The 14,131-nt window shown below is 35.3% G+C and overlaps 1 protein-coding gene across 2 annotated transcripts in view; it reads right to left on the bottom strand.

The window, feature by feature from the left end:
* Positions 1-14,131, bottom strand: part of LOC113683477 (kinesin-like protein unc-104) — a 33,273-nt gene that overhangs the window by 14,762 nt on the left and 4,380 nt on the right. Inside the window, exons 4-27 of one of the 2 annotated variants that reach the window (XM_027200722.2) lie at positions 13,999-14,098; positions 13,082-13,147; positions 12,719-12,795; positions 12,206-12,307; positions 11,814-11,925; positions 11,593-11,670; positions 10,718-10,783; positions 10,465-10,546; positions 9,678-9,756; positions 9,272-9,335; positions 8,023-8,104; positions 7,541-7,620; positions 6,887-6,966; positions 6,452-6,527; positions 5,904-5,983; positions 5,013-5,104; positions 4,569-4,652; positions 4,396-4,452; positions 3,640-3,693; positions 3,065-3,164; positions 2,911-2,983; positions 2,043-2,078; positions 1,227-1,373; positions 12-78 (exon numbers count right to left, since the gene is read on the bottom strand). In XM_027200722.2, coding sequence (XP_027056523.2) covers positions 12-78; positions 1,227-1,373; positions 2,043-2,078; positions 2,911-2,983; positions 3,065-3,164; positions 3,640-3,693; positions 4,396-4,452; positions 4,569-4,652; positions 5,013-5,104; positions 5,904-5,983; positions 6,452-6,527; positions 6,887-6,966; positions 7,541-7,620; positions 8,023-8,104; positions 9,272-9,335; positions 9,678-9,756; positions 10,465-10,546; positions 10,718-10,783; positions 11,593-11,670; positions 11,814-11,925; positions 12,206-12,307; positions 12,719-12,795; positions 13,082-13,147; positions 13,999-14,098 — 1,934 coding nt within the window. The remainder of the gene's footprint in view (positions 1-11; positions 79-1,226; positions 1,374-2,042; positions 2,079-2,910; positions 2,984-3,064; positions 3,165-3,639; positions 3,694-4,395; positions 4,453-4,568; positions 4,653-5,012; positions 5,105-5,903; positions 5,984-6,451; positions 6,528-6,886; positions 6,967-7,540; positions 7,621-8,022; positions 8,105-9,271; positions 9,336-9,677; positions 9,757-10,464; positions 10,547-10,717; positions 10,784-11,592; positions 11,671-11,813; positions 11,926-12,205; positions 12,308-12,718; positions 12,796-13,081; positions 13,148-13,998; positions 14,099-14,131) is intronic. The other variant, XM_089205029.1, reaches the window with a different exon arrangement.

The following is a 14,131-nucleotide window of genomic DNA, read 5'->3' as shown; positions in this document are numbered from 1 at the left end:
ACGATTCTCACTGTCAAAACTGTCGACATCTATGTCACTGTCCACTGATTCACTGGATGGTACTGACGACTGATCCATCTGTGTGACAAAAAATTCTCAAAGGTTTCTCTTAAGAAATTTATAAAGAAGTCTCCTACTCAAGAACTCAGAAATATACAAAGCAAGAAAAAAACATATCAATTCACCAGCGGTTTGTTCCCATACACTAGAAAACCTTCACAAGTCTCAGAGTGAATATGGAGTTATTCCAAAACTACTCAGAGATACTGAGCCAACAACAACCCAAGTAGATGGCCTTTGAGATCTCTACCAACATAACTTTGTGTTTACATCACGCAACAAATAAACAGAGAGAAGTCAGGTACTACAGTGTACACGTAAAAAATAAGTCTGGAAACAAATGTTACGTTTACAATCTCGTTTACCATCGACTTTTTTACAGTTATTCACTCAATTTACTAATTTTTTGTGGTTACGTCCGCAACACTTGGCAGTATTCAAATATCATGTCTTTTATTGTAGATGAGGACATTAAGTGTTTTGAGAAAACACAGGTTATAACGGCCGTTTCCTTCTAAACGTGCCGTGACAAAACATAACTCTTTAAACCCTAAGATTGGTAATATCTGCTTTCTTGTTACAATATCGACACAAATTCCTACAAAATTACCTCATCACGCTTTGTACCTGCTAAAATTTAACTTGGTTCGCGATAGCTATCTGCTTTTATAACTGCAACATGGCCACAGTTTTCGACGTTTTTTTTTAACGAAATTTAATCGAGTTCCTAAGGGTATCTTTTCAGTTTAAGCTTGCACGTTTAGATTAAAGCAACGAGAGGGGCGTGATTGTGCTGCAAGACAGACGAGATGAAAAAACAACATAGCTCTAGCTGCTCTCCCGTCTGCCTTTTCTCGCGTTTATGTCAGAACAATTAAACGAAAGAGTAATAACATTAAAACGATCATAGAAAGCAGTCAAAGTACTGATTGGGCAACTTGGGACCTGGCACTCACAGAGATGTGTGGAAGAAAAAATTACCTATTAACAACTACAGAAAGACTGAAGTGTAAGGAAGATGGAAACAAGCAGTAGAGTCCAGTAATATATATATAATAAACTCAGAGTTAAGACTTTTAAAGTCCAGCTTGTGTCTGGCAGTCTTTAAAAAAAAAGAGATCTTGTCGATTTATTAACAGATTTCTTCCAACCGAAGCATTTAGTACCTTGACAAAGCCTTCAGTAGTTGATGCCCGTCCGTGACGAACACGGCGAGTATCCTTCGAAGAAAAGAGAAATTGTGCTGTTTTTGATTGTGGAAAGATCCACATGAGTTTTTTCTTTTTACGTGAAGAACCGTGCAGAGAAACCTTCTAAAAGATGAAAGAGAGAAAGAGAGAAGGAGAATAAGAAAACACAGGGCAAAGATATCTATTTGTTTCACCGGGCAGTGCACAAGTATCCTGCAGCCTAGTAACCAGGCGATCTCTTCTCGTTCTCTTGAATGATGATCTCAGGTCCCACTTTCACGAAGATGAGCTCTTTCGCGACTGGACGAGAGTGCCTAGGAACGAGACTAGCAGGCACTAAAATGTCTTAAAGTAATTTATCATACTTAGGAACGATGCTTAATCTATCTTTACTACATTTATCGTTAGTATCATCAAATTTAGTAGTTTACTATTTTAGACAAAATGTGATAAGGTTGTGGTTTTAATTAAGATCGAGACTCTGGAAAAATTGGCTACTTCACTTCCGACGACGACCAGTCAGACCTTATTTATTCTTAACTTAGAAATCAATGTTTTAAGTTGACCACTGCATGAAGTTATGCCATTTCTTTTCCCTAAATTATCAACCCTTCCTTCTCATACTATACTATGAATACCTAAGTTTAGAAAGAAAATTCAAGTCTGTTTAGAACCAAAAGCATTTTAGACATTGGATTACCAGTCTGTTCGATGTTGAAAGATAGCAAAGGACAAAAACTTGTCAAATCATGATTGTTTATTGTACTTAAAGGGACGAGTTAGTTTGATTACCTGCCGCTGAAGTTCCTGCAGTCGCGTTTCATAGGTCTAGGTGGAGAAAAAAGTACAAAGATATAGTTGGAAGTTTCAATGTTGGTCTAACCCAAAAATTATTGCTGATTCTGGTCAATAGCTTAAGTTGTGTTTGTGCGTCCCTCAATTCATCAAATTCAACACCTCAGTAAGTCCTTCAAATTAGTTGGTTGGCCTGTCGGGTAATTTTAACCCGACAGGTAGTCCATACGTCGATTAATGAACCAGCTAGTTGACTATGGAGCCGGTCTTTTATTCAAACCTTTATAATTGTCTGACTTTGGACAATAGTGTCAGATTTTGGACACACGAGTGTCCAATTTTAGACGCTAGAGTCCGATTTACACACCAGCGTCCGATTTCAGACACTAGCGTCCGATTTTATACATTAATGACCGATTTCAGATACTAGTGTTCAATGTTAGACACTAAAGTCCGATTTTAAACACAGTGTCCGATTTTAGACGGTGGTGTCCGAATTTAATCACTTGTCTTTCTAATCGACTACATTTATTAGGTAATAGTAGCAAGAAAACGTAAAAACCTTAATTAGACGTGTCAGAAATTGTATATATATGTAATTTAGTAATTGTATCTCACCGGTAAATCAAGTGAAAATCAATGACTTGTACAAACAAAAACTATTCAGAAACGTGAGTTTTCGAAACACGTGTCTTACACAACCATATAAACAGTTCAAAACGCTCGGCCAGACAGACGGATAGACAGATAAACAGTCAGTGAATAAGTCCTAGAATTTATCAGTCACTCAGGGAGATGCACATCGCTTAAGTGGTTCAGTCAATCACAGCATTTACGATTAACATAAATTATTCGATTGCCATACCAGTCTCTGCTGCTCTAAAAGTAAATCCGCTTGATCTTTTTCTCTCTTGATTTGCTCCTCTAACTCAACCACCCTTGTTAAGGAAAAAAAAAACCCTGAGTTCCAAGTAACATATAGCGATTATTCAAAAGCTAAAATAAAATAAAAGCCATACCTTTCATTCATCTCTTTAACATCCCAACCCTGTTCTCTTAGCAGTTCCAATACCGCAAATGACCAGTCCACGGGTTCCTCTACTTTACCCTCACTTTTTCCTGTTCATTTGTGGAAAAATAACTTAATTGAGCGGATGTTTGTGATAATTTTTAAATACATGTAATCTACTAATGGGTTCATCTCCTTAAAGTCTTCAGTTTTCGCTGGGAATCAAGGTGAAGGGACTTGTAAAACGGCGAAGAGTTCTAGCCGGATCTTTCAATAATTCAGTGGCTGCTCTCTAGAGAAATTTTGCATTGATTGTTTAGAGTAATCCTGGATTTCATTGGTTTTGCTCTATTTCTCTCTGTGATTGGTCTAAAAAATTACACGTCATCCTCTCAACCTATCAGGGTGCAAAACTACAACAAATCGCAAGAGTGTCTCTCGCGTCTATATTTATATTCGTCATGAGTTTTTACCGGCGCCCCATGATATTTTGCGTGACAAGACCAAGCATCGAAAACGAAGGAGTCTAAGTTCTGAGTCTCTCTACTTACAATCGCTTAAATGTTACCAAAAGCTGTAACCTACCATTTATGTCCTCGAGAAGATTCCCTCGAGACTGACGAATTCGCTCCTCACGGGCTAAATGATAGTGAAGAGAGGAAACAACAAGTAATTTAGTAATCTTGGAAAACGTACAAACAACGCCAAGACACCTAGTCAATAAACAACGAAATCATAAAATACTCAAAGAACAATACATCTGGAAGGTAATGTTTTCAGTCCGAGACAAAGGCACAAACAAAAAAGTCAAACTTATTTCCTTTCGATTGGTCATCAGAATAAACATCTCCAACTATTTTAACATCATTTTATCCAGCCTGGTTGGGATGCAAGTACATCGCAATCCCGGTGCACGCAGAGGTCATAGGTTCAAATCCCGTACAGGCCTGAATTTTTTTCAGGTCCTATTATCAACTACTCGTTTCAGTAGTGTTCTTAGCTGCGAGGATCTCTTAATTTCATCATCAATCAAAGTTTCTTTGGTTGGCGATCACTTCCTTTATTCTCATGATCTTAATGAATGATTCAGCCCTATTACTGTGAGGAGAAATTAGATGTTGGTCACTGTCAGGGTTTAAAGGGTGAATACTCCAGAGTGGAGAGAGGCGCTGTGAAAGTAAACGGTACGAACACAACACAATGACCCGGCCAGGTCTCGAACCCAGACCTTTCTCCACCTGGAGTCCAGTGTACTAACTACTGAGTCGCCGTGTCTCCCTATAGGTTGTAACGAACACTAATTGCAGCTTAGAAAGTTAAAAAAAACTCATCACATCCTACCTTGATCGGGAAAATTAAATCTAAATACATGATTATTTCCGAGAATAATACGAGCCCCTGAAAAACACAAAAAGAACAACTGAGTATGAGGAAAACAAAGTGAATACTATCCAAACGAAAATTACAACAAAACAATTATACAGTGAAGTTTATTTCTTCATTGCAAAATTTACCTGATCTCAACACTGTGGATTCTGTTATCAGTTTTCCATTGACGAATGTACGGCTGTTCTCGCAAGGAATTATCTTCACCACACCTGCAATAAACAGGGCAAGAGCACAAATGTTAATCATGGCAGTATCTTCATCGTCCTTTTTCTTTAACTGCTCTTGACGTTGCCAACAATGCTACCGTCATCGGAACACCAAAAGCTAATATGGTTTTTGTTACGAAACGGATGAACTCTTTCCTTTAATCTCAAGGGTAATCGCATTTCAACTTACTTAATTACTGCAATAGTTTTTCAACTTGCGACGAAATCTCGCGAATTTCGTACAACGAGAAGATCTTAATAAAACGAAAACGTTCACGAATTGAAGCCATTCTAATCATTCCTGGCCAGCGTGCTTGAAGAAGTATCAACCTTTATAACATGAAATCTTCAGAGTCCACTCACCTTGGGTGTGTTCTAAGACGCAGTGCTCATCAAGAATGTTCTCCCCGCTAAGCTGGATATCTTGATGACTCTTTGCCATGGCTTGGCCAACTCTAAGGCAGTAAAATAACAGCTTTAACAAGTTTATTACGTTCGAGCAGGCCCTTATTATTCGCGGAGTAAGTTAGTATTATCAACTGTGTTGATAACGTAAATTAGCCCCTGCAAAGAGTTTAAAAGCTGACATTTCGAGCGTTAGCCCTTCGTCAGAGTGAATGGAGGAATTGTCTGCTCTGACGAAGAGCTAACGCTCGAAACATCAGCCTTTAAACATTTTATGATGGTCAATTTACGTTATCAAGGCAGTTGATAATACTTAGTTACCCTGGTATACTCTCCCTCCGACGCAGCATCACAGTTTCTTTAGAAACTTTCCCCCTCTATTCATTTGCCTTATTATTAGCACTAATGGTAAGTGCAAGACCCCTTATAGACCTCTTGGGTTTTGGGTTAGGTTTCTAGTTGGTGTTTTCAAGGCTCCCGTACTTTCCTGCGCGTGAAGAAACGATCGTGCCGAAGCGCCAATAATGAGCGCGTGCAGACAGGCTACAAGTTTATGTGTGCTTCCGATCGAGACTTAACAAGTTCATGAATGTTTGAGTAATCCTCTCTGTATTCGATAGAATCAACTAAGTTTCACAAAAAAAATTGCGCTACTTGCAATACACACTTTGTAAAGTACAATACTTGTACATATACTTCTAATATCATGAACTGCTTGTAATCATTAGGTTTGATATGCTACTGCTGTTATTTCGTCGAAATTGCCACACACATAAAAAAAACAGTTACAGGCATCACTTATCATCAGTGAGGTTAATACTTGTATGCTCAAATATGTGGTTTAATCACCTTGTAATTCCGTCCTTAATGTAGTACAGAAGACACTCGGACATCAAAGGATCCTCATTCAAATTGACTAAATGAGGTCTCTGAAAAGAAAAAAAAACAGCAACAGGACTATTGCACTAACTTCATTACAGAAGTATTGATTTACTTTGTTACAAAACACTATTGGGAATACCAAGTAATTTAGTGTTAACAACTGAATTGAAAACGTAAATTAGCCACCGTAAAGGGTAAAAAGCTGACGTTTCGAGCGTTAGCCCTTCGATTGGGGGGGGGGACGAAGGGCTAACGCTCGAAACGTCAGCTTTTTTACCCTTTACGGTGGCTAATTTACGTTTCAACTCAGTTGTTGACACTAAATTACCTGCTATACTCTCCCACCGACGCAGCGCCAGTTTCTTTAGAAACTTACTCCTTTACTATTGAGAATACCAACTTTGACTTAAAAAAAAAAAACATGGTGTAATTTGAATAGGACTTCAAAAAATTACTTTTAAATATTCGACGTATACTGACCATGTACAACCAATTATAGTCATTAAATTACTCACCCTTCTTGGCTGAAACAGTCCAACTGTATGACCATCAGTGTGGATGGCCACACCCATTTCTGCTAACATTGCCTCTCTGTTGACCAATTGAGAAAACAAAGTTACTTTATCTGCAATTTACAATGAATATGCAAAAGAATCTAAAACAAGAAAGATACTTAGCCCAAGTTCTTCATATAATAATTCAATCATTGGTAGTTAAATATTTAACATCCATTGACCAGAAAATGACTTTTCAATGTATAGCTATCGTCTAGCTGATACCAACAAAAGAACTTATTAGTCACTTAGAAGAAAACATTACCCACCAGTTCTGACCCCCCCGCCCCCGCCCCCGCCCCCGCCCCCCCTCGCCACAAACATGACATTTCTAAGAGTCAAACAAAAAACTAAATTTCAAATACCCTTATGTATATTTCAAAATTTCAAACTCACCTCTCTTGCTTAATGGCTTCTGTTTTCCTAAGCTTCTCTTCCCAAGTTTCATTTAGTTCAGCTATCAGTTTCTCAGATGCCTGACGAGTTTAACACAAAGTAATAAAAGAAAATTATCACACTGGCAGAAAATATTTGCAAACTTGATCATAGAGGGCGCAAATTAATATGGTTTGTTTCTTCTGTTGCCCCTTTTTAATTGTCTCAATTAAACTTTCCACTCCCAAGATCTCATTATTAATTCTCCTTACTGTCTGCCATACAATTCTTATAGTTTAGGAGAATTTGGTATTGGATCAACTAATAGTCCCCTTACTGATTATTTTTCTTTGTTCTCATCACCTGTGTGCTTGATATTTTATTGATATTGTAAGGAGAAATTCTATTTTGGTCACCAATAGGAGTTAACCCCTTAGCTTCCAGGAGTGATTAACATGTAATTTCTCCCAACAATATCCATTCAGTATCCAGCAAACATGTAATGAGAAAATTCAAACTTACAAGATAGAAGACGTTACTTTGGTTTAACACCATATTTTTGTTACTAATTTACAACGAAATGTTTAGCAGCAAGATAGGGAAAATGATCAATCAGATCTTGGAATTTAAAGGGTTAAGCAACGTGTCCAGCAACTGTTAGAGGAAGAATCTAACCTTGAGTCTCTCTAGGGTTCCATCATGGAATTCTTGACTGTATCTCCTTGGTAAGTGTGTAGACCCTTGCCTTAACACAGCTGTGCATTTGGAATTAAATCATAAGATAAAGTTTCACAAATATTAAAAAAAAATTAGAAATAAAAAAGACTGTAATGGAAGATGAACATGATTAAAATAAAAAAAATAGAAAGTATAGCAACATAATATGAATATAATCGTGAGTTATTATTAATAATGATGGTGGTATTACTATGGAAAATGAAAAAAAAATAGTCTGACTCCCTGACAAAAAGAAAGATTTAAACAGAAGAAAAGGAAACAATGATTCATCTTACTACTTCCCTTTCATTTTCTACATAAAAAAGCACACAAAGAGCATTGTGTACTAGACTAAAAAAAAAATGCAAGAAAAAAATACACATGTTCAACTGATAAACAAATCTGAGAAACACATCTCTAGTAAGAAATATTAAGCTTACATTGCAAATCATCAGGATTGTAGCCTTCATTGACCAGAAGCTCCTTTAGTTTTGACACTTCTTCCTTTAGTTCACGAATTATCTATATTGGGTAAAAACACATTCTATCAAATTCTCATATTTGTGATACAGTAATAACCCGCTTATAAGAACCTGGGTTTTAAGAACCTGTTAGGCTAAAATTCTCATTTTAAGCCCCCTCTACATAAGAACCTATTTAGCCTAAAGTTTTAAGTTAGGTTCTTATCAGTGGGGTTGCTGTAAAAGTGTCTTGGCAGAAACTAATAACTAACTGATTAAACTGTTATGTTTTGTTAAGAACATATAGTTTTACTGTATCTGCACTGAACTGCCTATAGGCATTGCTCTACATGGTACATTATAAATAATTTATTATGAGATGATACTGTATTTGCAATATATATACAATATATTCTGATGAAATACATATGCAAATTTAAGAACCTATTTAAGAACCTGTTTAGGCTAAATTTCCTTTAAGTACCATTTATATAAGAACCTATTTAGGCTAAATTGAAAAATTCAGGTTCTTATACGCAGGTTATTACTGTATTCATGACAGGATTTAGTCACACTACAGTGGTAATAGTAGTAGGTACCAGTAAGTACTATTTGACTGCATGTCAGTAATAATTTTTTCTTAGATTAGCTTGCTTATTTGCAGGCCAGTTCAATGTAACAATGTGCACAGTGCAAAACAATTAAATATAAATAATAATGATAATAATAATAAAAATTACTACTTTAACAAGATTGACTGTTTAATTAATAACTAGACATTAATCTAAAATTATGAAGTATTTTCTAGAACTACGCATTGCCAAGCTGTACTGTTACATGTTTTAATATGGCTTTTCACATGCCTTCCACATGGAAAATTTCACATGCATGTGAAATATTCATCTGAAATAATTTTTAAAATCATGAGAAGACTCTGAAAATTGCCACACTTTCCACAATATAATGTTCTTGTGCCTTTAGTAGTGCAACTTCACAACAGAAAGTAAAAAATTTGAAAGCCTTTGGGATACAGGCTTTAGAGGAATTATAAAACAGTACTGCTATCTAAGCTCTGCCTCAGTTGTAAGTTGCATTTTGTCAGTGACAATATTTTGAGTTGTATATATGCACAAAATTCAATTACTTGTTAAATAAAAAGCATCATTAACACAGGAATTTCAAACTTCCTTAAAAAAAGTCTAAAAGCATGGCTAATTTTCTCAGTTACCTTGGCATTGGGATCTTCATTGACTATAGCTTTGCATAAAATTTGTTTTGCACGATCAGCATACCTACCAAAAAAACAAAGCACCACAGTGAACTATTAAAATAAAGCATGGGCAATTCAACTTAAAACTTTTTTGACCAAACACTAAATTCTTAGAACCAACATTTAAGAAATGAATGGATGACAGTAAGGAGAATTACTACTGTGATCTTGGGAGTTTTTCCCTAGAGTTCTAATAAATCTTTTCTTAGCCATTTAACCTTGAGGTTGAAACAAAATGTTCCATTGCTATCTGACACCTGCCCAAAAAAATTTAAGTTTATTTCAGACCTCGAGACAAATGCTTTGTGAAACAGACACATTTGTTCAGTGCTTCTACATCTATGCAGTAAACATGTGTAAGTACCTCAGGGTACTCAATGTTTCCTCAAAATTGATGTCTGCTGGGCTAATTGCAGCAATCATAGCTGTCTTTGAGTTTCCACCTGTTTTGAAAAAAATGAAGATTTACTACCACAATATTTACATATTTTTTAAACTTTAAGGTAAACAAACTAGTGGGCTCAGGATTATATGCAATTTGTAATAGCAGGTACTAAAGAATCACCATAAATCTCTTACACCAGAATTTACTAAGAAATACTTCATACTTACAATATAAATTACTTACCAAGTTGATGGTTCATGAGAATAAAGAAAAACATCAACTATGGAATGCTGTTTGATTCAACAGTAAATTTTTAGCACTAACTTGAATTCATAAAATTGTTTGGAAGACAACAAAGAAAATCATTACCGGTGAGATCTTGAGAGTGAAAGTATCAAACAAGAAAATCATACTAAGTCTAATGTTATCAACGCTTTATCCTACAAGGTGGTAAAAACACATCTATCTATCTTTCAGCTTTCTAGTGTCTTTGATAAAGAATGTGCAGTAAACTTGTCTACTATGTCTCCTTCACTTTGACAAAGGGCTAATGAGTGAGTCATGAGCTCTAGAAACTCTTCATGGTGGCCAACTTACATTATCAACACAACTGATAAAACCAATTTTTTTTTGCAATTCCCCCCACCGAAAAAGCAACACAGGTTTCTTTAGACAGTTCATCCCTTTATTTACCATGTCTCACAGCTTGATAAGATAAATTTAAATGCACATTCAACACAACTAGAAAAAATAATTCAGACTGTACCTAGATTTTCTCTCAGAAGCCATGTCAGAACTGAATCTCTGAATGGAATAAAATCTGATTTCCTTTTCTTCTTCTGAGATGACTGAAAATTTTGAGAAAACAGTTCATATAAGCAAAAAGGGCAGTGACAATGAGGTTACTATGGACCTGACCCTTCATTTAATTTACAAATTGAAATCTTTCCAAAAAAAAAGTGTGGTAACTTTAAATTTATTCCCCTTTCAAAGATTGAACACCACTGTCAATTACTCACCTGTTCTGCAAGAGCAGATATCACCTTTCCAAGAGTTGTCAATGATTTGTTGATGTTTGCACCTTCCTGAAATATTCAAACAGACACCAATTCAATTTCAAGATAGTCATGGGTAAAACACAATTTACAATAATGGAAGTCATAATGATTATTGTTGCCTACCCCCTGATATTTGTTTTAAAATGTACCAGGAGTATTACTTTGTAAATGGAACAATTGATTGCCAATAAGAGTATGTGTAAGAGAAGAAATCTTGACTTGTAGGAGTTAATTGAAAGTCACACAGACAACTAAAAGGGTGTTTTTGTGAACAAGTTTTTCTTAAGAGAAACAAATTAAAGTCATTTTTTGCCTTATCACTGACAATACTTGGTGTCCAAAATGGTATTAATTGATTATTTATAATCATTACAATTTCCTCAATGTGATTGGTACATTTGCTGCTCAATTTTCCATTAATCATTCTGTACAGTCATAATTGGACAGTGTAATCTAACAGTTGGCTGCAATTGGATGCCTGTAATCATACAGTTGAAGCAGCCAATCACAAATCAGCTAAATCCACCATTCACAGAATTAATCAGAATATCCATGATAGCAACAATTTATCCAGAAAAAAAAGGGAAATTTCCAAAATGACAGAAGATGTTTGCCCTAAATTTATTAGTTTTTTTTTCAGAAATTGTAAAAATTATGATTAATTGGTAACAGCCAATTCTGTCTGTAATCATACTTGGGATAGACAAATCAAACTCCCACTTTGCAGTTGTCTGATTTTGTAAATCACTCTGTCACTTATGATTACAGACTAAATTGGACTCCACTTAGTCCTATTACCATTATAAATGTAGTACTACCAGCACACATTCACATACCTTAAGTCTCTCCCCTTTAGCCCCTGTTGCATCTGCTCTCTCACTCCCAGCAAGATCTACCAAACTCAGTTTGCTGACCTTCAATTAAGAAACAACATATTTAAGCTTAAACACAGCAAGAAATAGACTGAGGTCAAAAAGGGAAGAGTCCACACAAGTAAGATAATTGCATAATGACTTTTAATAATTTGGTATTTAGTGACCATGGTAGCATTACAAACCTTAGTTGTTGATAGGTCTGTTAAGGAGTCATGCCTCCTCTGTGTAAACACAATGCTAAAGATTGCATGGGATCTACTGCTGGTTTCATTCATGTTTGTTGCAGCAACTGTCCTGTAAACATTGAAGAGTGCCATCAAATTTACACTACACAAATGTTGTAGATGTACAGTCATGTACCTTCAAATTACCTCACAAATCACAACAACTCTTTGGAAGACTCCTTAATGCTACCAATAATATCAAGCTGAATACACAACACAGATAAAGATCTTCAATCAAAAATACACCACATCTTTGATTTGAAATTTTTTTGTTGACTATAGTATAATGAATAACTGTTTTATACTATGACCTTCTCAAAAAAATTCAAGAGAAACCAAATTTTACTCACCTAGCTTTGTTGCCTTCATCAATTAGGTCATTTATATCCTCAAATGAAGTGACAGCAAGTTTAGTCAAGTCTTCTACATATGGCCCCAACATTGGATGTTCCCTAAAGAAATAATCATTCCAATTAATTTTTATAACAATTAAATGTAAAAAGAGCTTAATAATTGGCAAGAAGCTCTGACTCTCTCACAGGTCCTCAAGTGACCCAGCAAGAGAATAACTAACATTAAATGTAAATTGAAATATGGCTGAGGGCTGGTTTGAGTTGAATTACAATTTAAAACATGGCATTTAAACTTATTGCATTAACTTTCCTTGACAAACAATATTTTGGTGATGCAGGAATCAAAAAAAATTTCAAGAGTAGAGTTCTCATGACAAGTGTTGGCTAAAGGGTCATCTGCAAAAAGTTCAAACATTATATGTTTTGTCCTTGACAGATTTTTCCTTATTAAGTTTCTTGTACAAAACAAATGTCAGATTTTGGACAACTTAGAGAACTTGTCAGCCTCACCTCACTCTTAAGTTGTTCTTAGCTTTTGGACTCAGCAAATCTCTCACTCTTTCACAGTAGATCTCAAGATAGCTGACCTGATGAAAGATTAAAACATGCACTGTACAAAAGACTTTTACAAGTTGTCAATAACTCAGACTGCATTATTATGCAACTTAAATATAACTAAAAGATAGACTGCAAAGGCCCCTTGACTGAAATAGTAAAGTTTAAAACAAAAAATTGTTCATGTCTAAATGGATGTTTTGGAAAAGAGGTTGGAGGATCTTGCAAGTGGTCTCTGTACATGCAAGTAAGGTTGATGAAAGGTTTGCATTGAGTCATGTGTCTTTCCCTTTATGCTTTAAGATCAGAGTCTCATACCTCAGCAGATAACATCAACTCATCGCTGCTCTCACTGTCAATCTTTTGGAACAACTCTTCACAAAGCTAAATAAAAATAAAGGAGTATATAAGGGGCAAGGTAACTTTTATCTGAATGAAACTTTAAACTCCAGAAGTTTTTAAAAGGTAACCACTATTTTCTCTCCACAATTTTAATAATACAATAATAGATAAATTAATAAATGGGATTTAGCAATGGACATTCCATGAGGTGACTATTCTTGCCCACTATTGAATTGGTCGAATTGGAATTTAGAACATTGGTTTTTTGATATATTCTTCACTTTCATACAATCTTCACCCAACAAACAAGTGATCACAACAGACAGACTTATTAACAAATGAATGTCACCTTCACATTGATGTAAGACCAAATGCTCCTCATAAACAATTTTATTCCCAAGATCTTAGTGATTCTCCCATCTCTATGCTATACATTGCTTAATTATAACAAAAGTTCTAAGAATTTTGTGTTGAATCAAATAGTACTCCCTTACTTATATTTTTCTTTACTCTCATCACCTTTCTGTGAAATATTATATTGCCACTAGAAAGAGAAATCACATCTTGATCCCTTTTGATTTTGAAAGGATTAATCTAGGTAAACTATATTAACCTATAAGGAATATTTAGCAGCCGAAAGGTAGAATTTTCAAAACAAATACAGTTAAATTTCATCTTCACTGGTAATTAGGGTTAAAAACAATGTGTCACTAACAAAGTCTTGTCTGATAAAAGTTAGCTCCTCCTGAAATTCATAACATTTTCAAAAAAAAAGAAAAAAAAAGAAAATCACTTTAATTTGTTCCTAAATTTAGTTGAACAGCAGCACAAGTATTTCAATTATCTATCAATTTAGATAACTGCTTCTTCCATGTAGCTCCTTAATATCTCACCTGTGGTATGATCCCTTTCTGGTCAGCCTCTTGTTTGCCCATCATTGTATAAGACTTTCCAGAGCCTGTCTGGCCATATGCAAATATGCAGATGTTGTATCTGAAGGGAAAATAGCAATTTACATTTTTATTC

The sequence above is a fragment of the Pocillopora damicornis genome, chromosome 4 (assembly GCF_964200805.1).
Source record: "Pocillopora damicornis chromosome 4, jaPocDami1.2, whole genome shotgun sequence".
NCBI classification, from domain to species: domain Eukaryota; kingdom Metazoa; phylum Cnidaria; class Anthozoa; order Scleractinia; family Pocilloporidae; genus Pocillopora; species Pocillopora damicornis.
This window is presented reverse-complemented; position numbering and strand designations above follow the sequence as displayed.